Source organism: Chrysemys picta, chromosome 4, assembly GCF_011386835.1.
Source record: "Chrysemys picta bellii isolate R12L10 chromosome 4, ASM1138683v2, whole genome shotgun sequence".
NCBI lineage: Eukaryota > Metazoa > Chordata > Testudines > Emydidae > Chrysemys > Chrysemys picta.
In genome coordinates, this window is record NC_088794.1 from 21,921,990 (window position 1) to 21,938,362 (window position 16,373).

The 16,373-nt window shown below is 45.1% G+C and overlaps 1 protein-coding gene across 1 annotated transcript; it reads left to right on the forward strand.

Annotated features, from left to right (window-relative positions):
- Nucleotides 1-5,455: 5,455 nt before the first annotated feature.
- Nucleotides 5,456-12,974, forward strand: LOC101944509 (pepsin B-like). The gene is made up of 9 exons (XM_005308295.4): nucleotides 5,456-5,511; nucleotides 5,816-5,969; nucleotides 6,583-6,700; nucleotides 7,400-7,518; nucleotides 8,476-8,675; nucleotides 8,872-8,994; nucleotides 9,612-9,756; nucleotides 12,235-12,333; nucleotides 12,658-12,974. Exons 1-9 carry the CDS (start codon nucleotides 5,456-5,458, stop codon nucleotides 12,808-12,810), a joined length of 1,167 nt encoding a protein of 388 aa, XP_005308352.2. The 3' UTR covers nucleotides 12,811-12,974.
- Nucleotides 12,975-16,373: the final 3,399 nt, after the last annotated feature.

The window sequence follows — 16,373 nt, forward strand, 5'->3', positions numbered from 1 at the left end:
CTGAAATTTTCCCATGGCTTTGCAAAAAGGGCATTTTTCTTGGGAAATGGTTCAGACGTATTATTTCCCACCAGCTCTAGTAAAAACCGATGGTACTAAATGACCAGGCCCCAGAAGGCATGTAACCGTAGGGCACGTTTTGTGGCTGGGTCGTGCTAAGGACAGCTTCAGCTTTCTCTTGGGATCTATGCAATCTGTCTTGGTCAGTGGCCACAAGATGTACGTGACTCTGTGAAAAGTTCACATTTCCCCTTGTTTGCTCTAAGCCCCTGCCCAGCCAGCCTCACAAGTACCTTTTGGAGGGTCTCAAAATGCTCTTCATAACTATCGCCAGGACTAGTATATTGTCTTAGCAAAACCGAGTGCCAGGAATGCCCTATGATACACAGCCCATGGCTCACTGGCAAATAGCAGGTGCACAACCTATTCCAAACACTAGCCTGTTAGATTGGAGTAAGCCTTTGTGTCTGTTAATTTGGAGACAGGGTTGGGCAAGGTTGATCGTGGAGAAATGCTCTTCACAGCTAATGAGGCAAATATAATCTCTCTTCCATGTAAAGTAAGCTGATCCGCATGCAATACCGGCTTTACGGTAGGGTGACCAGATGTCCCGTTTTTATAGGGACAGTCTCATTTTTTGGGACTTTTTCTTATATAGGTGCCTATTTCCCCCCCACCTGTCCCATTTTTTCACAGTTGCTATCTGGTCACCCTACTTTATGGGATCCTTGAAACGGCCACTATAAGGGTGCTGCATTCACTCCAGCTAACCTTGGATAGATTTCCAGAGCCCAGTAAGTGATGTCTCTGTCCATGGCTGTATCGCAAACGGTAGTGGATGAGCTTGAAAAAATTTAGGCATTGCCCCCTGGTGAAGTTTTTGCTTTCATGTGTGTTACCTTGAAATCACTGTAAATACCGACAGCCCCATTCTTTTCCTACTGACGCTATAAGGGTGCTCCGTTCACTGCAGTTAACCTTGGATACAATTTCAGCATCCTGTAACTGCTGCAGCTCTTCCTCTACCTTTTGGCCATATCACAAAAGGTTAGTGGATGAGCTCCCATCATGAAGCACAATTTTTGGTTTTGTGTCTAATATTTGCTTTCGGAAGCGTTGGGGAGCAGTGACTTAACAGAATTTCCATAATCTCAGCAAATCTTTCATCGGTTGGTTTAGCAAGAGTAAGGCTGCACTGCAAGTTATGGGTTTTAGCTGCCATTACGCTCAGTAAAACCACCCACTTTTTTTCATCATAGATATCGTTCGCTATGGTACACGGTTCCAGTCTCGCAATGTAGATAGCTCAGCCCTCTGCTGAACAATCAGACAAGTAAATATCCCCCAGACATACAAACATTTATAAAGTAATTTTTTATTTACATGAGCAGGTCACTACCAGTCCCTGTGTTGCAGGCACCCCAGGATTAGGGACCCATCTTCATCACCAGTTGTTGTGATTTTGCCCCTTCGAAAAAAGGGTATGTTCCTACCTCATGTTAGCTAATACAAGGCAACTAACATGAGGTACGATCCTAGTGGAGACAAGGCAACATATGGTTTTCATGTGTGGGAGTGTGACATTATCTAATTAAAATATGACCTTGCAAATCATTGTTGCTACCGCCGTTATATAATTGCAACAAACCTTATACAAAGTATGACGTATGGCCAGAAAGGGTTAAGCATCCTGCAGGATAATTGACCCAGAGTCAACCATTAGAGAGATGTTAGAACAGTATGTAAATGGTAATTAAGGCCATTCCATGGTAGATAGGCTAGAACTTTGAAATGCAAACCTATATTGTTAGAAATTAGAGGTGATACTAATAGTATGTGTGTACTCATATCTTGTTTGATGCTAGCCAGGTAAACAGACAGTTCCTGTCTGTCAATATAGCTATTGATTCAGAGACCAAAGGAACATACTAACATTTAGATGAACTGTAAACATATTAACATCACTGTGTTCGTTTCTCTTTGAAATGTATAGGAAATCACGTGAGAATGATAGAAAACGGGCAATTGCCTTATGTTAATCCATATAGTTAATTACCAGCGATGCTTAGGAAATGGATCTACTTCAAAAATCCCCATAAGTGCCTATTGTTCACCAAAGGACTCGGAGCTGTCACAAGAAGGCCTGAAACTGTATAAAGATGCCTTGGGTCCCAATTCTTTTTATCTCCGATCTGCTTGATGCTTCATTCAGGGGAAGCTTAAGCCGCATGGCTGAGATCTCCAGTCTTAAACTGGATTCACCCTGAATATGGACATTGAACTATAATCTACGGTCTATTTCTGAAAGAACTCTTTGCAACTACAAAGCTCTACTATGAATCTGAGCTCAGAACTGTACTCCTGTCTGTATGTATACTGATTTTTAATCAATACTCTCGCTCTTTTCTTTTTTAATAAATTTTAGTTTAGTTAATAAGGATTGGTTGTAAGCGTGTATTTGGGTAAGGTCTGGAACATTCCTTAACCTGGGAGGTAATGTGTCCGATCCTTTGGGATTGGTAGAACTTTTTTGTATGATGAATAAGATTTTCAGTAATCCTCCTCATATTTGACTTGGGTGTCTGGGTGGAGGCCTAAGGCTGGGTTACTTCAAGGGAACTGTGTTGTTGGTTTCTGGGTAACCAGTGAGGTATTATAGAAGCTGATCTGGTAAATCTAAGTATTGGAATAGCCACCAGCTTTGGGGATTGCCTGTCCCATTCTTTGCAGTTCACCCTAATTGAGTGACCTCAGTTGGTTCCCCTGAGACTCTGGTCACAGTGAGCAAGTCTCGAGGTGAAGGCTATGGGAGAGCCAAGGGTTACAATTACAACGGCCTTATTTTCACTAGGATTTTAACCTCAGTTAGTCACCACGGGCCAGCTAGGATGAGGTAAGAACTCACCTTCTCTCCTAGTGAAGACCAGGGCTTCCCATGAAGACAAGATCTGTTACGCCAGATCAGAGCTGGTTGAAAACTTTTTGTCACAAGTTTTTTACTAATAAGAAATGTTTTGACAAAAATGGAAAATGTCTCCCTCAAACATGAGGATTTCTTTGACATTTTGTATGTTTTAACCCCAAAACACCTTTAAATTGAAATATTTAAAAGTTTGGAGGGTTTTTTTAAGAAAGTCGAAGAAATGTTGATGGAAATAAAATTTTTCCGTTTACATGGAAAGTTTTTTACAGGAAAAAAATGAGCCGACCAATTCTATTCTAGGGCTATGTCTATATGAAAGACTTTACAGTGGCAGAGCTGTGTTGATGCAACCGTGCCACTGTAAGATCTCTCGTGTAGCCGCTCTATGCCAGGAGTCCCCAATGCGGTGCCCGCCGGGGCGTCTAAGTGCGCCCGCGTACTGGCCGGCGGACGAGCATCTGCCAAAATGCTGCCGAGAAGCAGCGTCAACCAGAGACGTCACTGCCGAACGTCTCTCTGGATGACGCTGCTTGTCGGCGGCATTTCGGCGGCGACGCCTATTGACGTTGCTGCTTGTTGGTGGTATTTCGGCGGATGCTCATCCGCCGCCACCGTCCTCCGTGGCTTGTCTTCTGGCACCCGCCAGATGAAAAAGGTTGGGGACCATTGCTCTATGCCAATGCGAGAGAGCTTCCCCTTCAACCAAGGCCAGCTCCAGGGTTTTGGCCGCCCCAAGCAGCCAAAAAAAAAAAAGCTGTGATTGCGATCTGCGGCAGCAATTCGGCAGGAGGTCCTTCGCTCTGAGCGGGAGTGAGGGACCGTCCGCCGAATTGTCGCCGAATAGCTGGACGTGCCGCCCCCCTTCGGAGTGGCCGCCCCAAGCACCTGCTTGCCAGGCTGGTGCCTGGAGCCGGCCCTGCCATCAACATAATTAACCCCCCTCCCCAAAGAGCGGCAGTAGCTATGTTAGTGGGAGAAGCTCTCCCGCCGACATAACACTCTGTGCACACTGCCACTTATGCCGGTGGAACTTATGTCACCCGGGTTGTGTGTGTGTGTTTTTTTTCACACCTCTGAGCGACATAAGTTTTGCCGACATATGTGGTAGCGTAGATATGGCCTAGATTTACACTGGGGTAAGTGAGAGCAGAATCTAGCGAATGTAACCTCATATAACTGCTCAGCTCCACCATTAGGATTGCTATGGGTTGGGTTAAACCTCTTGAAGCTGGTAGGCATAACAGCGGTCTTTCGTTCAGGATAAATGTAAAACAGAATGGACCTCCTTTAAGGGATAAATAGCTGATACAATAGAAGCCTGCGCCCAAAGCAAAACCACAGGCAAGCCGGGAGTAGGAGCCAGCTTTGAGGCCCAAAGGGAGTTCTGTTGCGATCACAGCAGAGCAGGATTTTTTGGCTGGAATTTTTCCACAAAAAATGCAGATTTGTTTCAAAACCAAAACGTTTTGAAAATTTGTTTCAAACTCACCAAATTGTTTCAGTTGAAAAAATAAAAAAAAACCCGAGTGTTTAGTTATGACATTTTATAAATGAAGCTTTTTGAGTGATTCACAACAAATTTTGTTTAGAAATGTACTCCTAGTTTGTTTTTATTTAAAAAAAAGCTCAAAAGCAAAACCAAAGGCTTTGTTTTGGGTTGAACAATGCACTTTGACCCAAAATATTTTTTTGGGTACATCCAGTGATCTAAAAAAATCAGTTATTCACACAGCTCTAACTGTGATCCGATAAACTCAGGACCGGGGGATCGATTGGACTGGAGTGGTGTGTCTGTGTGTGTGAGGGAAGAAGAGAAACACCACAGAAACAAATTCAGGAAAGGCCTGGGAGCGTGGCTCTGAGACAGAGCCTAGAAAGAGGGAGATTTGGGGGCTAAGTGCTAGCTAGAAAGGGGCTTGGAACTGTGAGCAAAGAAACTTTCTCCTGATGTTTGATTCCTGTTGTTTTCAAGGAAATAGGACTTTGTACAGTCTTTGTAAGTGAACCAGATTGCATCAAAGAAATACCTGACTCCAACATGACTTTCTTCTCCTAAGCAAAACAATCAGCTAGGCCTTGAATTTTGGCTAACCACTAGGGTCAAAAAGAGAGAACTGTATCAAATTTCCATTCATTGCAGCCAGCGATGGATTTCTTCATTTTTGGCAGGGAAGTTTCGAAGCAAACAGATAACGCTCCAGTGTGTTGACATTTTGACAACACCTTTCTTTTGTTTGCTTCTGAGCAGATCTTAATTGTTTGATCTTGCTGTCAAAAGTGCTAATTGCTTTACAATCTCAGCTCCCGACAAAAGAAACAAACATCTTCATACTTCACGGAGAAATAAAATACACCAAGTGTTGACACTGAGTGAGCACTGTGATATGGGAATTTGGGTGCCAGCGGATAATGGAGTAGGGGGCAGTGCCCAGGATATAAAAGTAGGGATTGTAGATTAGATGCGTCAGCCTAGTTTTGCGGCAGTGATCGACGTGTTCTGATCAGGAGCTGTTGGTGGAGAAATCGAGCACCATGAAGTGGCTCATCCTGACTCTGGTTTGTCTCCAGCTCTCAGAAGGGCTGGTGAAGTGAGTATTCTACGCACTCCTCACTACAATATCTGTTCTGGAAGTACCCACATAGTAAATAAATCAGCATTCTGTATTCTGCTAAGTCATGTCCTTATGTTCCTTACAAAGTACTATTAATTGTATGATATTTGTAAATATATTTCTGCCTCTGCTCAGGCGTTCTCACTTTGAGTGGTAACGCACTGATCTGTAAGAGGTACTTAAGAGGAAGGAACGGCATGATGGCAGGATACAGAGAGGAACAACATGAGAGATGCTTGGGAGGATGAACCATTTCCTGAGCTGCTCTTGTTCTGTGCAGAGTCACTCTGAAGAAAGGAAAGTCTATGCGAGAGGTGATGAAGGAGAAAGGAGTTCTGGAGGATTTTCTGAAGCATCACAAAGTTGATCCTGCCAGGAAGTACCACTTCAATAATTACAATGTCGTTGATGTACCAATAGCCAACTACCTGGATGTGAGTATTAAGGCTCTCTCCCTCTCTCCTTTCTTTATGTAGTCTTGCTAGCCTCCTTTCCTTCCTTATTACCTAGTCAATCTATGTACTTCTGTGGTCACAAGTCAATAGATCCCTCTTTTCAGTCCTTGGAAATCTGTAACTATTTTGAAGTGGTTTGGATGAAAAAATCTAATGGAATACAATGAACACACAAGTTCTGCTTCCAATTGTATTTCCATTTGGAGAAAAAGCAGAGTCGAGGTTGCCCTGCTTCCTCCCACTCCCACTTTATCACTCCCAAGTGTTTGCTTTGTATTCCCTGGGACACATAATGTGTCTTCTCCAGAGACTGGGCGTACGGTTCTAGTGCAAGACTGGGAGTTGAGAAGTCACAGTTCTGTTCTTGTCTCTGCGACTGACTTGCTGGGTGAATTGGGCAAGTCTCTTCTCTTCTTCATACCTCAATTCCCCCATATGCAAAATAATGGACCACCCCTGTGGAGCTTAATTCCTTAAAGGCTGTAAAGACCTTTGACATCTTCAATTGGAAGATGCTAGAGAAGTCAAAATGTTGGAATCTGTTTACGAGCACAAAGGAATCCCCCTGCCCACACGTCTTCTCTCTTTGCAGTCCTTCTACTTTGGAGAGATCAGCATTGGAACCCCGCCCCAGAACTTCTTGGTTCTCTTCGACACCGGCTCCTCCAACCTGTGGGTTCCATCTACGTACTGCCAGACTGAGGCCTGCTGTGAGTACTGCTCAGCTGTTAACTATTCAGTAGATGCATGTCCTGGGCGCATTGCTCCTGAGAAGCAGAGTCAAATTCCAACTAGGTAAGAAGATGCAGCATCTTCCAAATCAAAAATGATCCTCTCAGACAGTATTTGTGAATGTCATACTAAGATATCTGCTAGTCTCCTAGAGCTCTTTTCTAAGCCTGGAATACCGTATGGATCACTCTTTCCTTATAAAAGGTACTACAGTATTCTAACATGGTAGTCCAGAACTCTACAGCTGAGATACTGCACGGTAGAATACTGTAGTGTTATACTAAAGTTTAAGCAGTCATGCTGGGAGACAACAAATGCTATGAATGGCATAACTATTACCCAGAGCTTTAGCTGGTATAAATTGACTTCAATAGAGCGACACTTATTTATACCAGTTGAGGATCTGGTCCATAATTCTTAAATGTTATGGTTACCGGTACAAGATAGGTAAATAAAGAAGATGGGCATTAAAAAAAGTCTGAGGTTATCTGGCTTAATATCAGTGCTTTGCTCTGTCATATAAGAACTCCCGGTCCTGTTCTTTCACTCCATGTCAGCTGTTGGGGAAATGCTGCCTCGTCAGGGCACTCAGTCTGCAGTTGAATGGGACCGGCTCAAATCACATTGCAGCCACCAAAGAGAATGACCATGATGTTGCAATCTTGTTTTTAATCTAGCCAATCATGCAAGGTTCAACCCCAACCAGTCATCCACCTTTTCCAACATTGGAGAGACCTACACCCTGGACTATGGGTTTGGAGACGTGACTGTGGTTTTAGGTTACGACACGGTGACAGTAAGTGAAATTTGCGCCACCCCCATCACGCGTTGTCATTTGAGCTGTGTCTCCGGCACCGTCAGAGGGCATTGGGATTAAAAACATGTGGGGTTGTGGATAATAAAGTCTTGTTTTGAATGCAATTTACTGAAGCGTGTACCCCACATAGCAGCAGGAATATGTGATCCGTCTTTCTAGTTTAACTGCAGTGGGCTTGGAGACATTTATCTGAGGACACTTTATGAGCTAAATTCCACTGGCATCCGTGTTGTGACACCAGCAGTGAATTTGGTCCTGTACATATGATTTTTATATTGTTAATCAGACCCTGTTAATGCAGGACATAATAAGGGCTTGTGTACATGAGAAACTTGCACCAGTTTTAACTTAAGATGTGAGTTTAAACCGATTTAGTAAAATCGGTGCAAACCCCGGTGTGGATGCCCTTGTGTTGTTTTGAGTGGCTTATTTTGGTGTCATTGAAGTTGATCAGGAACATAAGAGTGGGTTAGCTTCTTTAAGCAAAGTGACACAAAGCCACTCTTAAATCGAGAGAAGAGCTTCTACAAAGGAGTTTGCACCAGTTTAGCTGAACTGGTTTAAAAAATGATTTAAGTTAAACTTATGCAACTTTCTCGTGTAGACAAGCCTTGAGTTAACCAGTGCATAGGTCAGTTAGGAATAACACTAGCTATACTGACCATTATTAGGCTATGGGTTTTTTTATTTTGCTCCAATTTTGCTGTGCCTTGAATTTTCTTCTCTGATTGAGACACTGTCTCAACTGACTCCCACCCCATATGGAGTATATGCAGCTGCTTAGAGAAGCATTAGATCGGCATCTAACCCTAATGATGTGCTTTATCGGACTGTCTTGAGTGTCAACCACGCTTGAGAATGAAATGGTTACTTGTTTTCGTTGTCAACATTTAGAATAAAATTCTATCTGAGAGCAATGGTTTTCTTCCCCGGTAGATCCAGAACATCGCCATTGAGAACCAGGAATTTGGTCTGAGTCAGGATGAGCCTAGCAGCCCCTTCTATTATACGTATTTTGATGGGATTTTGGGAATGGCTTATCCTCCCGTAGCCATACCGGGGTACAAGACACTTATGCAGGAGATACTGGAGCAGGGCCAGCTTACTGAACCCATATTCAGTTTCTATTTCTCACGGTAAGATCTCTCTCTCTCACCCCTCCTATGTATTTTCGGTCTAAATTTCCATCTCTCTCTCTCACCATATATTTACCCCTTAGACTTCTTACTGTCGATCCATCACCCAGACCCCCATGCACATGTATTTTACGCCCCATGCTCCACAGGGCAGAATCTGATCCCTGTCTGATATTTTAACTATTTGTGTTTCCAGGCAACCAACGTATGATTACGGAGGGGAAGTCATCTTGGGCGGCGTTGACATCGAACTGTTCTCTGGCCAGATTACCTGGGTACCTGTTACCCAAGAAGTTTACTGGAAGATTGGTATTGAAGAGTAAGTTTTGTTTGCAACCCCCGCTTTATTAACATGGGAGTGAGTCTTTCCTCCTTATTGTCCATGGGCAGATATTTCCAGCTGCAATTAGTGAAGTCAGCGGCCTTTGGTGAACTCAACTTTTCTGTGCTGGAGGCTGAACAAAGGAGGAATTTTGTCTCATTCTCTAGCTAGCCTAGAGAGATTATTACTTACACAAGGTCTGATCTTGGCCCAGGATAAAGGTTGGGTCTGGATTTCAGTCACTCTCAAAAGACTTTGAATCCAGGGTTTTGGTTCAAGTAATGCTAAAAGCGCCTATCGTAGGCCCCAATTCAGCAAAGCTCTTAAGCTTTATTTTTAAACACGTCTTAAGTCCTGAAGCAGCTACTTAGAGATAGGGGCATGCTTAAGTGCTTTGCTGAAGAGAGAGGGAGATAAGCAAGCACTGAAAGTGAAGCATGTGCAACCGTCCTTTGCTGAATCGGGGCCAGTGACAGTGCTTGACTGTATAGAATACGGGTCACTGAACTGCACGTTACGGAGTATCTGAAGCCTTGTGCTCTTGGCTCAGCCTGCATCAGAGGCATTCTCGTGGCTGGCGTGCACAGTGAAGTCTGTTGGGTTTCCCTCCTTAGGTTCGCTATTGGACAACAGGCGACTGGCTGGTGCAGTCAAGGCTGCCAGGGCATTGTGGACACCGGGACGTTTCTGCTCACCATCCCAGAGCAGTACATGGGGGACTTCCTGCAGGCTGTGGGTGCTCAGGAATCCAGTGGAGAGGTAGGAGCAACAGGTGCCTTGTCATGCTGCCGAGGACGTCTGTGAGGGATTTTGCAATGCCTGACACGAGGAATCCAAGACACAAGAAGATGAGACTGATGGGCTTTTGGGTGATCATACAAGGGTTCCTAGAGGACCTCAGGGATTTAAACCAGAAGTTTAAAGCTGGTTACAGCATTAACTACATCTGGGGAACAGAAAGTCTCCCCTGAATATGGGGAGAGAGCTTCTGATCTCCCTTTCCCCAGTGTAAATCAGAAGCAATTGGGCCAGATCATTAGTTGGTGTAAATGGGCATAGCTTTGGAGCGATGTTGACTTACACACCCTGAAGAGCTGTCTCAGTGTAAAGTCAGCATGAGCTCTGAAGCAGGCCAAGTGGGCGTACCATTGCGGGTGGCCACACGTCAGGCAGAAGAGCATGTGTGAGGCTGGTGAATTGCTGCCCATGTAATGGCAGAGTGCTGCAGAGGGGTTTCTACTAGAGCTGTGTGAATAACTGGTTTTGCAGTTTCTCCAGACAACCAAAAATTTGGGGGAAATATTTGGTTCTGTTCCAAAAATGGTTGTCATTTTTCAGCAGATTGGTAAAGTTCATGTCAGGCCATCAAACCTGGTGTGAGCGTTTCCCTTCATAATCTGTAGCCCCATGGTTAAGGAATGGGAGAGCCCCAGGTCTGAATCGCTGCTCTGGAGCAGGGTCCTGAAATCAGATTTTCTTCTCTCCCAGGGAGTGCTCTAACCACCAGGGCCAGGCTATTCTGGGCTGTTACCTGCAAAAATCTAGGCCACTGCGCCCAGGGCCGGCTCCAGCTTTTTTGCTGCCCCAAGCGGCGAAGCGAAATAAATAAATAAAAAAAGATAAAGCCACGATCGGCGGCACTTCAGCGGCAGCTCTACTGCGCTGCTTCATTCTTCAGTGGCAATTCAGCGGCGGGTCCTTCGCTCCGAGAGGGACTGAGGGACCCGCCGCCAAATTGCCACCGAAGACCTGGACGTGCTGCCCCTCTCCATTGGCCGCCCCAAGCACCTGCTTCCTTCGCTGGTGCCTGGAGCCGGCCCTGACTGCGCCTATATGCTACAAGGGCTCATGGCGTGACCCGGTTAATTTAGGTATCCCCACCTTTTCCCTACCAAGGGCTTAGGGTGTAAAGCACCTACCCTTACTCACGGGGCTCAAGGAAAACCTGGTCAATTGAAGTACCCGCCCTTACCCACGGTGCTCAGGGCCATACGGGTCTGCGGGAGCTTTTCCCAGTGAAGAGCCTTACACAGCTGTGCTCTGAACTTCTATTTATTAGCAACGTACAGAGAACACATATGCCAAGCCAATCTCTTATGCTCGCCACTCCCAATATACAGACAAACTTCACCCAGTCAGGCTTCACTCAGGGGGGTGCCGGTTGATGGCTCTGCACGTCACGGTCGTGCAGAGGGGTCAGAGTTCTAGCTCTGGTTCCCAAAGAGCATTGCTTTTTATTCGCATTACATAGGTAAAACTAGCGACCGCCTTTAACTTCACTAAACCTATAACGTTATTCGATCCCCCTAGGTAGCAAAATGTAACCTGTTGTGCACTGGCACCTATGTTTCCTTCTCCCTGCTCAAATCTTTTTTTGCACTTTATCTTTCATGCCCGAATTGTCACTTATTTATGACCTTCTTTGTTTGTGCAGATGGTCAGCATAAATTCTCTGGTCAGAGCTTATCTGATCTATTTCACCATTTGTTGGAGTCTTTCTGTATCCTCCCTAAAACTTCCCAGCGCCTAGGTGTCTCTACTTTACAGCCCTTGGTGTTATAACTCTTGGTAGGGGCATTCCTGAGGTGGGGATGCCTTAAGCACTGGAGTAATTTTTTCTCAGTTTTAGTGGCTGATCAAGGCTCGTTTAGTATAGGGGTGAGTCAAGTCACAGGCTTACAGGGCTGGGTTGCTCCCAATTGCTTCTGTTGAAGCTTGTTCCCCTTTGTATAAAAGCTTAAATATTTATAGTGCCAAAGAGATTTAAATCGCTCTCTGCCTGATTCTCATGTTGAAATGGAACAGCTTCAACAGGAGAGGCTGAGAGAAACACACCCCGCAATAGCTTAGTGGGTAGAGCACTCACTTGGCACAGGAGAGATCTGAGGTCAAGTCCGTGCTACTGGGTGGGGATTTGAATGTAAATTTCCCACCACCCAGGAAAGGGCCTTCACCATGGGGCTAAAAGTTATAAAGAGGGAACACATGTCTGAGCATTGGCACATGGTTTCCTGGCCCTGAAAAACTTTCCACAGCTGAAACTATCAGGTCAAGTTCACGAATAGTTTTGGTCCACCTGAAACTGCATTTTTCAGCAAAATGCTTCTCCCAGCTCTAATTTCTACCTCAGCTGGGTGGAACGGTAGATACCATATAGTGGCCATTCTCCTCTGTTGGGAGCAGCCTCTGCTCTAGGTTGTTACTGTCTTAACCCCCTCTTGTTCTTTTCTTTCACAGTACCTGGCTGACTGCAGCAATGTCCAGAACATGCCGACCATCACCTTCATCATCAACGGATCCCAGTTCCCGCTGCCCCCCTCCGTCTACATCCTCAACGTATGTATTACTTTAAAGGCAAACCCAACTTCTATCTTACAGTGACAATGAACCATGCATGGTTTCCCAATAGGGAGTCAGAGCTTCTGTGCAAAGGCAGAGACCTTTCCCCCTTCACCCCACCACACTGCAGCTCTGTTTGCCTGTCATTTCTAACAGCACTTAAAAAACGATGGGGTGTTTGCATTCCAACAATGCGAGCTTATGGGGGCCTGCTCCTGCTCCCATCAAAACCATTGCGAAGCTCCTAAAAATTCCACTGGCACTATAGAGTGCAGCCTACACAGCCCTAGAAACGTGTCTATCTTTTTTTCCCTCTTACAGAACAATGGCTACTGCAGAGTTGCGGTTGAGACCACTTATGTATCTTCTCAGAATGAGCAACCAATCTGGATCCTGGGTAACATCTTCCTTAGGGAATATTATTCTGTCTTTGATATGGCTAACAACAGAGTAGGCTTTGCCCCATCAGCCTAGCCAAACCAGGCCTCACCAGAACCGGATGAAGACATTCCCTTTCCTGTCTAAATCTTCTCTCCTGGACACTGTTGGAATCAGGCTGAGTTCATATGGACAAATTGAATCATTCTTAATGTACCTTGCATATAGCCGTAGCTTGCTTTTGGCTTGTGGGTAACAATCAGTGCTCTCTAAATGTATTATTGCGAATAAACTGTAAAGAGTCAAATTCCTTTTCGTTGAGTGAAGATTGAGCCCAGCTGTTTGTTTGTGGTATCACAACCTTATCATCACACACCAATTGCTACTCGGGTATAAAGGAGGAAATTAACCTCTCAGTGATCCATTTCTGCCCCAATTTCAAAACAGCTAAGCACTTAGCAGCTCCCATTGAAAACAATGGATTAAATCCCCCCTTTTGTTCCTATTAGGAAATCTTCTGCAGCACAGAATGACCTTTCTTTGCACAGCTGTAATGGCGATGCCGATTCTTGACTAGCTGGCAAGGGGATGTGGGCAGCTTCATTCCCTGATGTTTGCAATAGGCTTTGAGATTCTTGGCATGGGGATAGTAGGCCAAAATGTGGTTGCTGTGAAGGAGGTAAAGATCCTGTTTGCGCTCTGTATTTACACGCTATTACCATCGCATAGATGTCCTGAGGCTCTGGCTCTGTTCCTATCCAAGACTACCCTAACCAGTGGAATAGTACGTGGTAGGGCTCTCAATCGATTAAAAAAATTGATTGCGATTAGTCACGCAATTAAAACAATTAATCGTGCTGTTAAACAATAACAGAATACCATATATGTAAATATTTTTGGATGTTTTCTACATTTTCAAATATACCTCTACCCCGATATAACGTGACCCGATATAACACGAATTTGGGTATAACCCGGTAAAGCAGAGGGGTGTTCCGGGCCCTTTAAAGCGCCGTCCGAGCCCCTCTGCTTTACCGCGTTATATCCGAATTCGTGTGGAGCCCCGGGCCCTTTAAATCACCACCCGAACCCCACTGCCGGAGCTCCGGTGGTGATGTAAAGGGTCCCGGGCTCCCTGCAGCGGCTGGAGCACCGGGTCCTTTAAATCATCGCCGGGGAAGCCAGTCCAGTCCGGCACGGTGTACTGGCGCTTGCCGGTACGCCGTACCTGACCGTACCGGCTTACTTTAACCTCTGGATACAATGTGGTTTCACCTATAATGCGGTGAGATTTTTTGGCTTCAGAGGACCGTGTTATATCGGGGTAGAGGTGTATATTGATTTCAATTACAACACAGAATACAAAGTGTACAGTGTTCACTTTATATTTATTTTTTATTACAAATACTTGCACTGTAAAAAACAAAAGAAATAGTATTTTTCAATTCACCTAATACTAGTACTGTGGTGCAAACTCTTTATCATGAAAATTGAACTTACAAATATAGAATTATGTACAAAAAAATAACTGCATTCAAAAACAAAAGAATGTAAAACTTTAGAGCCTACAAGTCCACTAAGTCCTACTTCTCGTTCAGCCAATCGCTCAGAGAAACAAGTTTGTTTACATTTGCAGAAGATAATGCTGCCCGTTTCTTGTTTACAATATCACCTGAAAGTAAGAACAGGCATTCACATGGCACTGTTGTAGCCAGCGTCGCAAGACATTTACATGTCAGATGCGCTAAAGCAGGGGTGGCCAACCTGTGGCTCCGGAGCCACATGCGGCTTTTCAGAATATGCGGCTCCTTATATAGGCACCAACTCCGGGGCTGGAGCTACTGGCACCAACTTTCCAATGTGCCGGGGGTGCTCACTGCTCAACCCCTGGCTCTGCCACAGGCCCTGCCCTCCACTCCTTTCCGCCCCCTCCCCTCAGCCTGCAGTGCCCTCACTCCCCTCCAGAGCCTCCTGCATGCCACGAAACAGTTGATCAGGAGATGCAGAGAGGGAGCAGGAGGTGCTGATCGGCGGGGCTGCTGGTGGGCAGGAGGCACTGGGAGTGGGGTGGGGGAGCTGATGGGGGGCTGCTGACGTATTACTGTGACTCTTTGGCAATAACAATATAACAATAAAAACAATAATAACAATATAAAGTGAGCACTGTACACTTTGTATTCTGTGTTGTAATTGAAATCAATATCTTTGAAAATGTAGAAAAACATCCAAATTTTTTAAATCAAATTCAATTGGTATTCTGTTGTTTCACAATGCGATTAAAACTCTGATTAATCGTGATTAATTTTTTTGAGTTAATCATGTGAGTTAACTGCGATTAATCAACAGCCCTAGTACATGGAGTTCCTGATTTCCCATGACTGCGCTTAAGTAGCTTTAGTTTTGCGTAAGGCTGGTTACTGTTTCACATGCTGCCAGTGCAGAACCTAATACGGAAACACAAGCTCAGCCTTAAAGAGGTGACGGACTAGGAAAGGAAACAGACAGCAGCTGTGCAAACCCTGCTCCCACTGAAGTCTCTGGGAGTTCCGCCATTGACTTCAGGGGGATCAGGGGGTGGAGGTGCAGCACAGGCCGGCAGAAGAGCTGCCAGGATGACTGAGGACTCAGGGTGGATGGGGGTTCTCTCATGTGATGCAGCTGAGGCGTGTGGGGAGCTGTCCACTGAAACTCCTCGCTCGCTAATGCTGCGTTTGCAAATCGGCCTTGGGCTACCACTGGAGAAGGGGAATCTGGGCAGGAGAGCGTGAGAGAGATTAGATACTACAGTCCACAGCATAGTTCAGTTTGTGTCTAAAGCATGTTGTCGCTTTGTGTGCTACTGGAAGATGCTCTGATACTATGGTGATGAGCACGATATAAGAATCTATGTAGACTAGACTAGAATTTCCAGGAAGATGCAATGCAGCCCTTCCAGCATTGTGTGTGTGTGTGTGTTACTATGTCTGTGGGTCCATTGGATGAGACTTTATAATCCACAGTTATTGGATTCCAGAGCACTTTTGTAAGGTTAAGGATTTACCCTGGAGAACTTGCTTATTATTATTTAATATTTATATTATGGTAGCAGCTAGAGACCTCAATTGAAACTGAGGTCTTATTGTGCTAGGTGCTGTACGGACATATAAGAGACAGTCCCAAAGAGCTGACCAGCTAAATACACAAAGAGTGGGAGGGGAAACTGAGGCACGGTGATTTCTACAGCAGGTCAGCAGCGGAGCTGTGGCAATAATGCAGGTCTCCTGAGTCCCGGTGCACTAGCCACTGCCTCTTGGTCAAAATATCCTCTCTCCTCATGGTTGTGTATTGTGTTCTGTGCTAATTAGCTGCTGCCATACACCCCAGAAGCAGCTGCATTCTAGTAGTGCTTTGGTAGTCTATCTATAAATGTTGATTTCCCAGCCCACTCTTCTTCGGCCCATTTTGTCTGAGGGAAAGGAAGCACACAGTGACCTCAAAGCCTGAGGGCTTGAATGCAAACGATCAGCATAAAGGACCCAAAGAGTCAAATCCTGCTTTCATTTAAACTGGCATAAAACCAGCAAGATTCCAGTGATGTTAGTGGGGTTCCTTTACTCACAATTTTCACAGATGCAAGAAAGCCCAATTTGGCCCCATCATTTTACCACTGAGAAATGTCC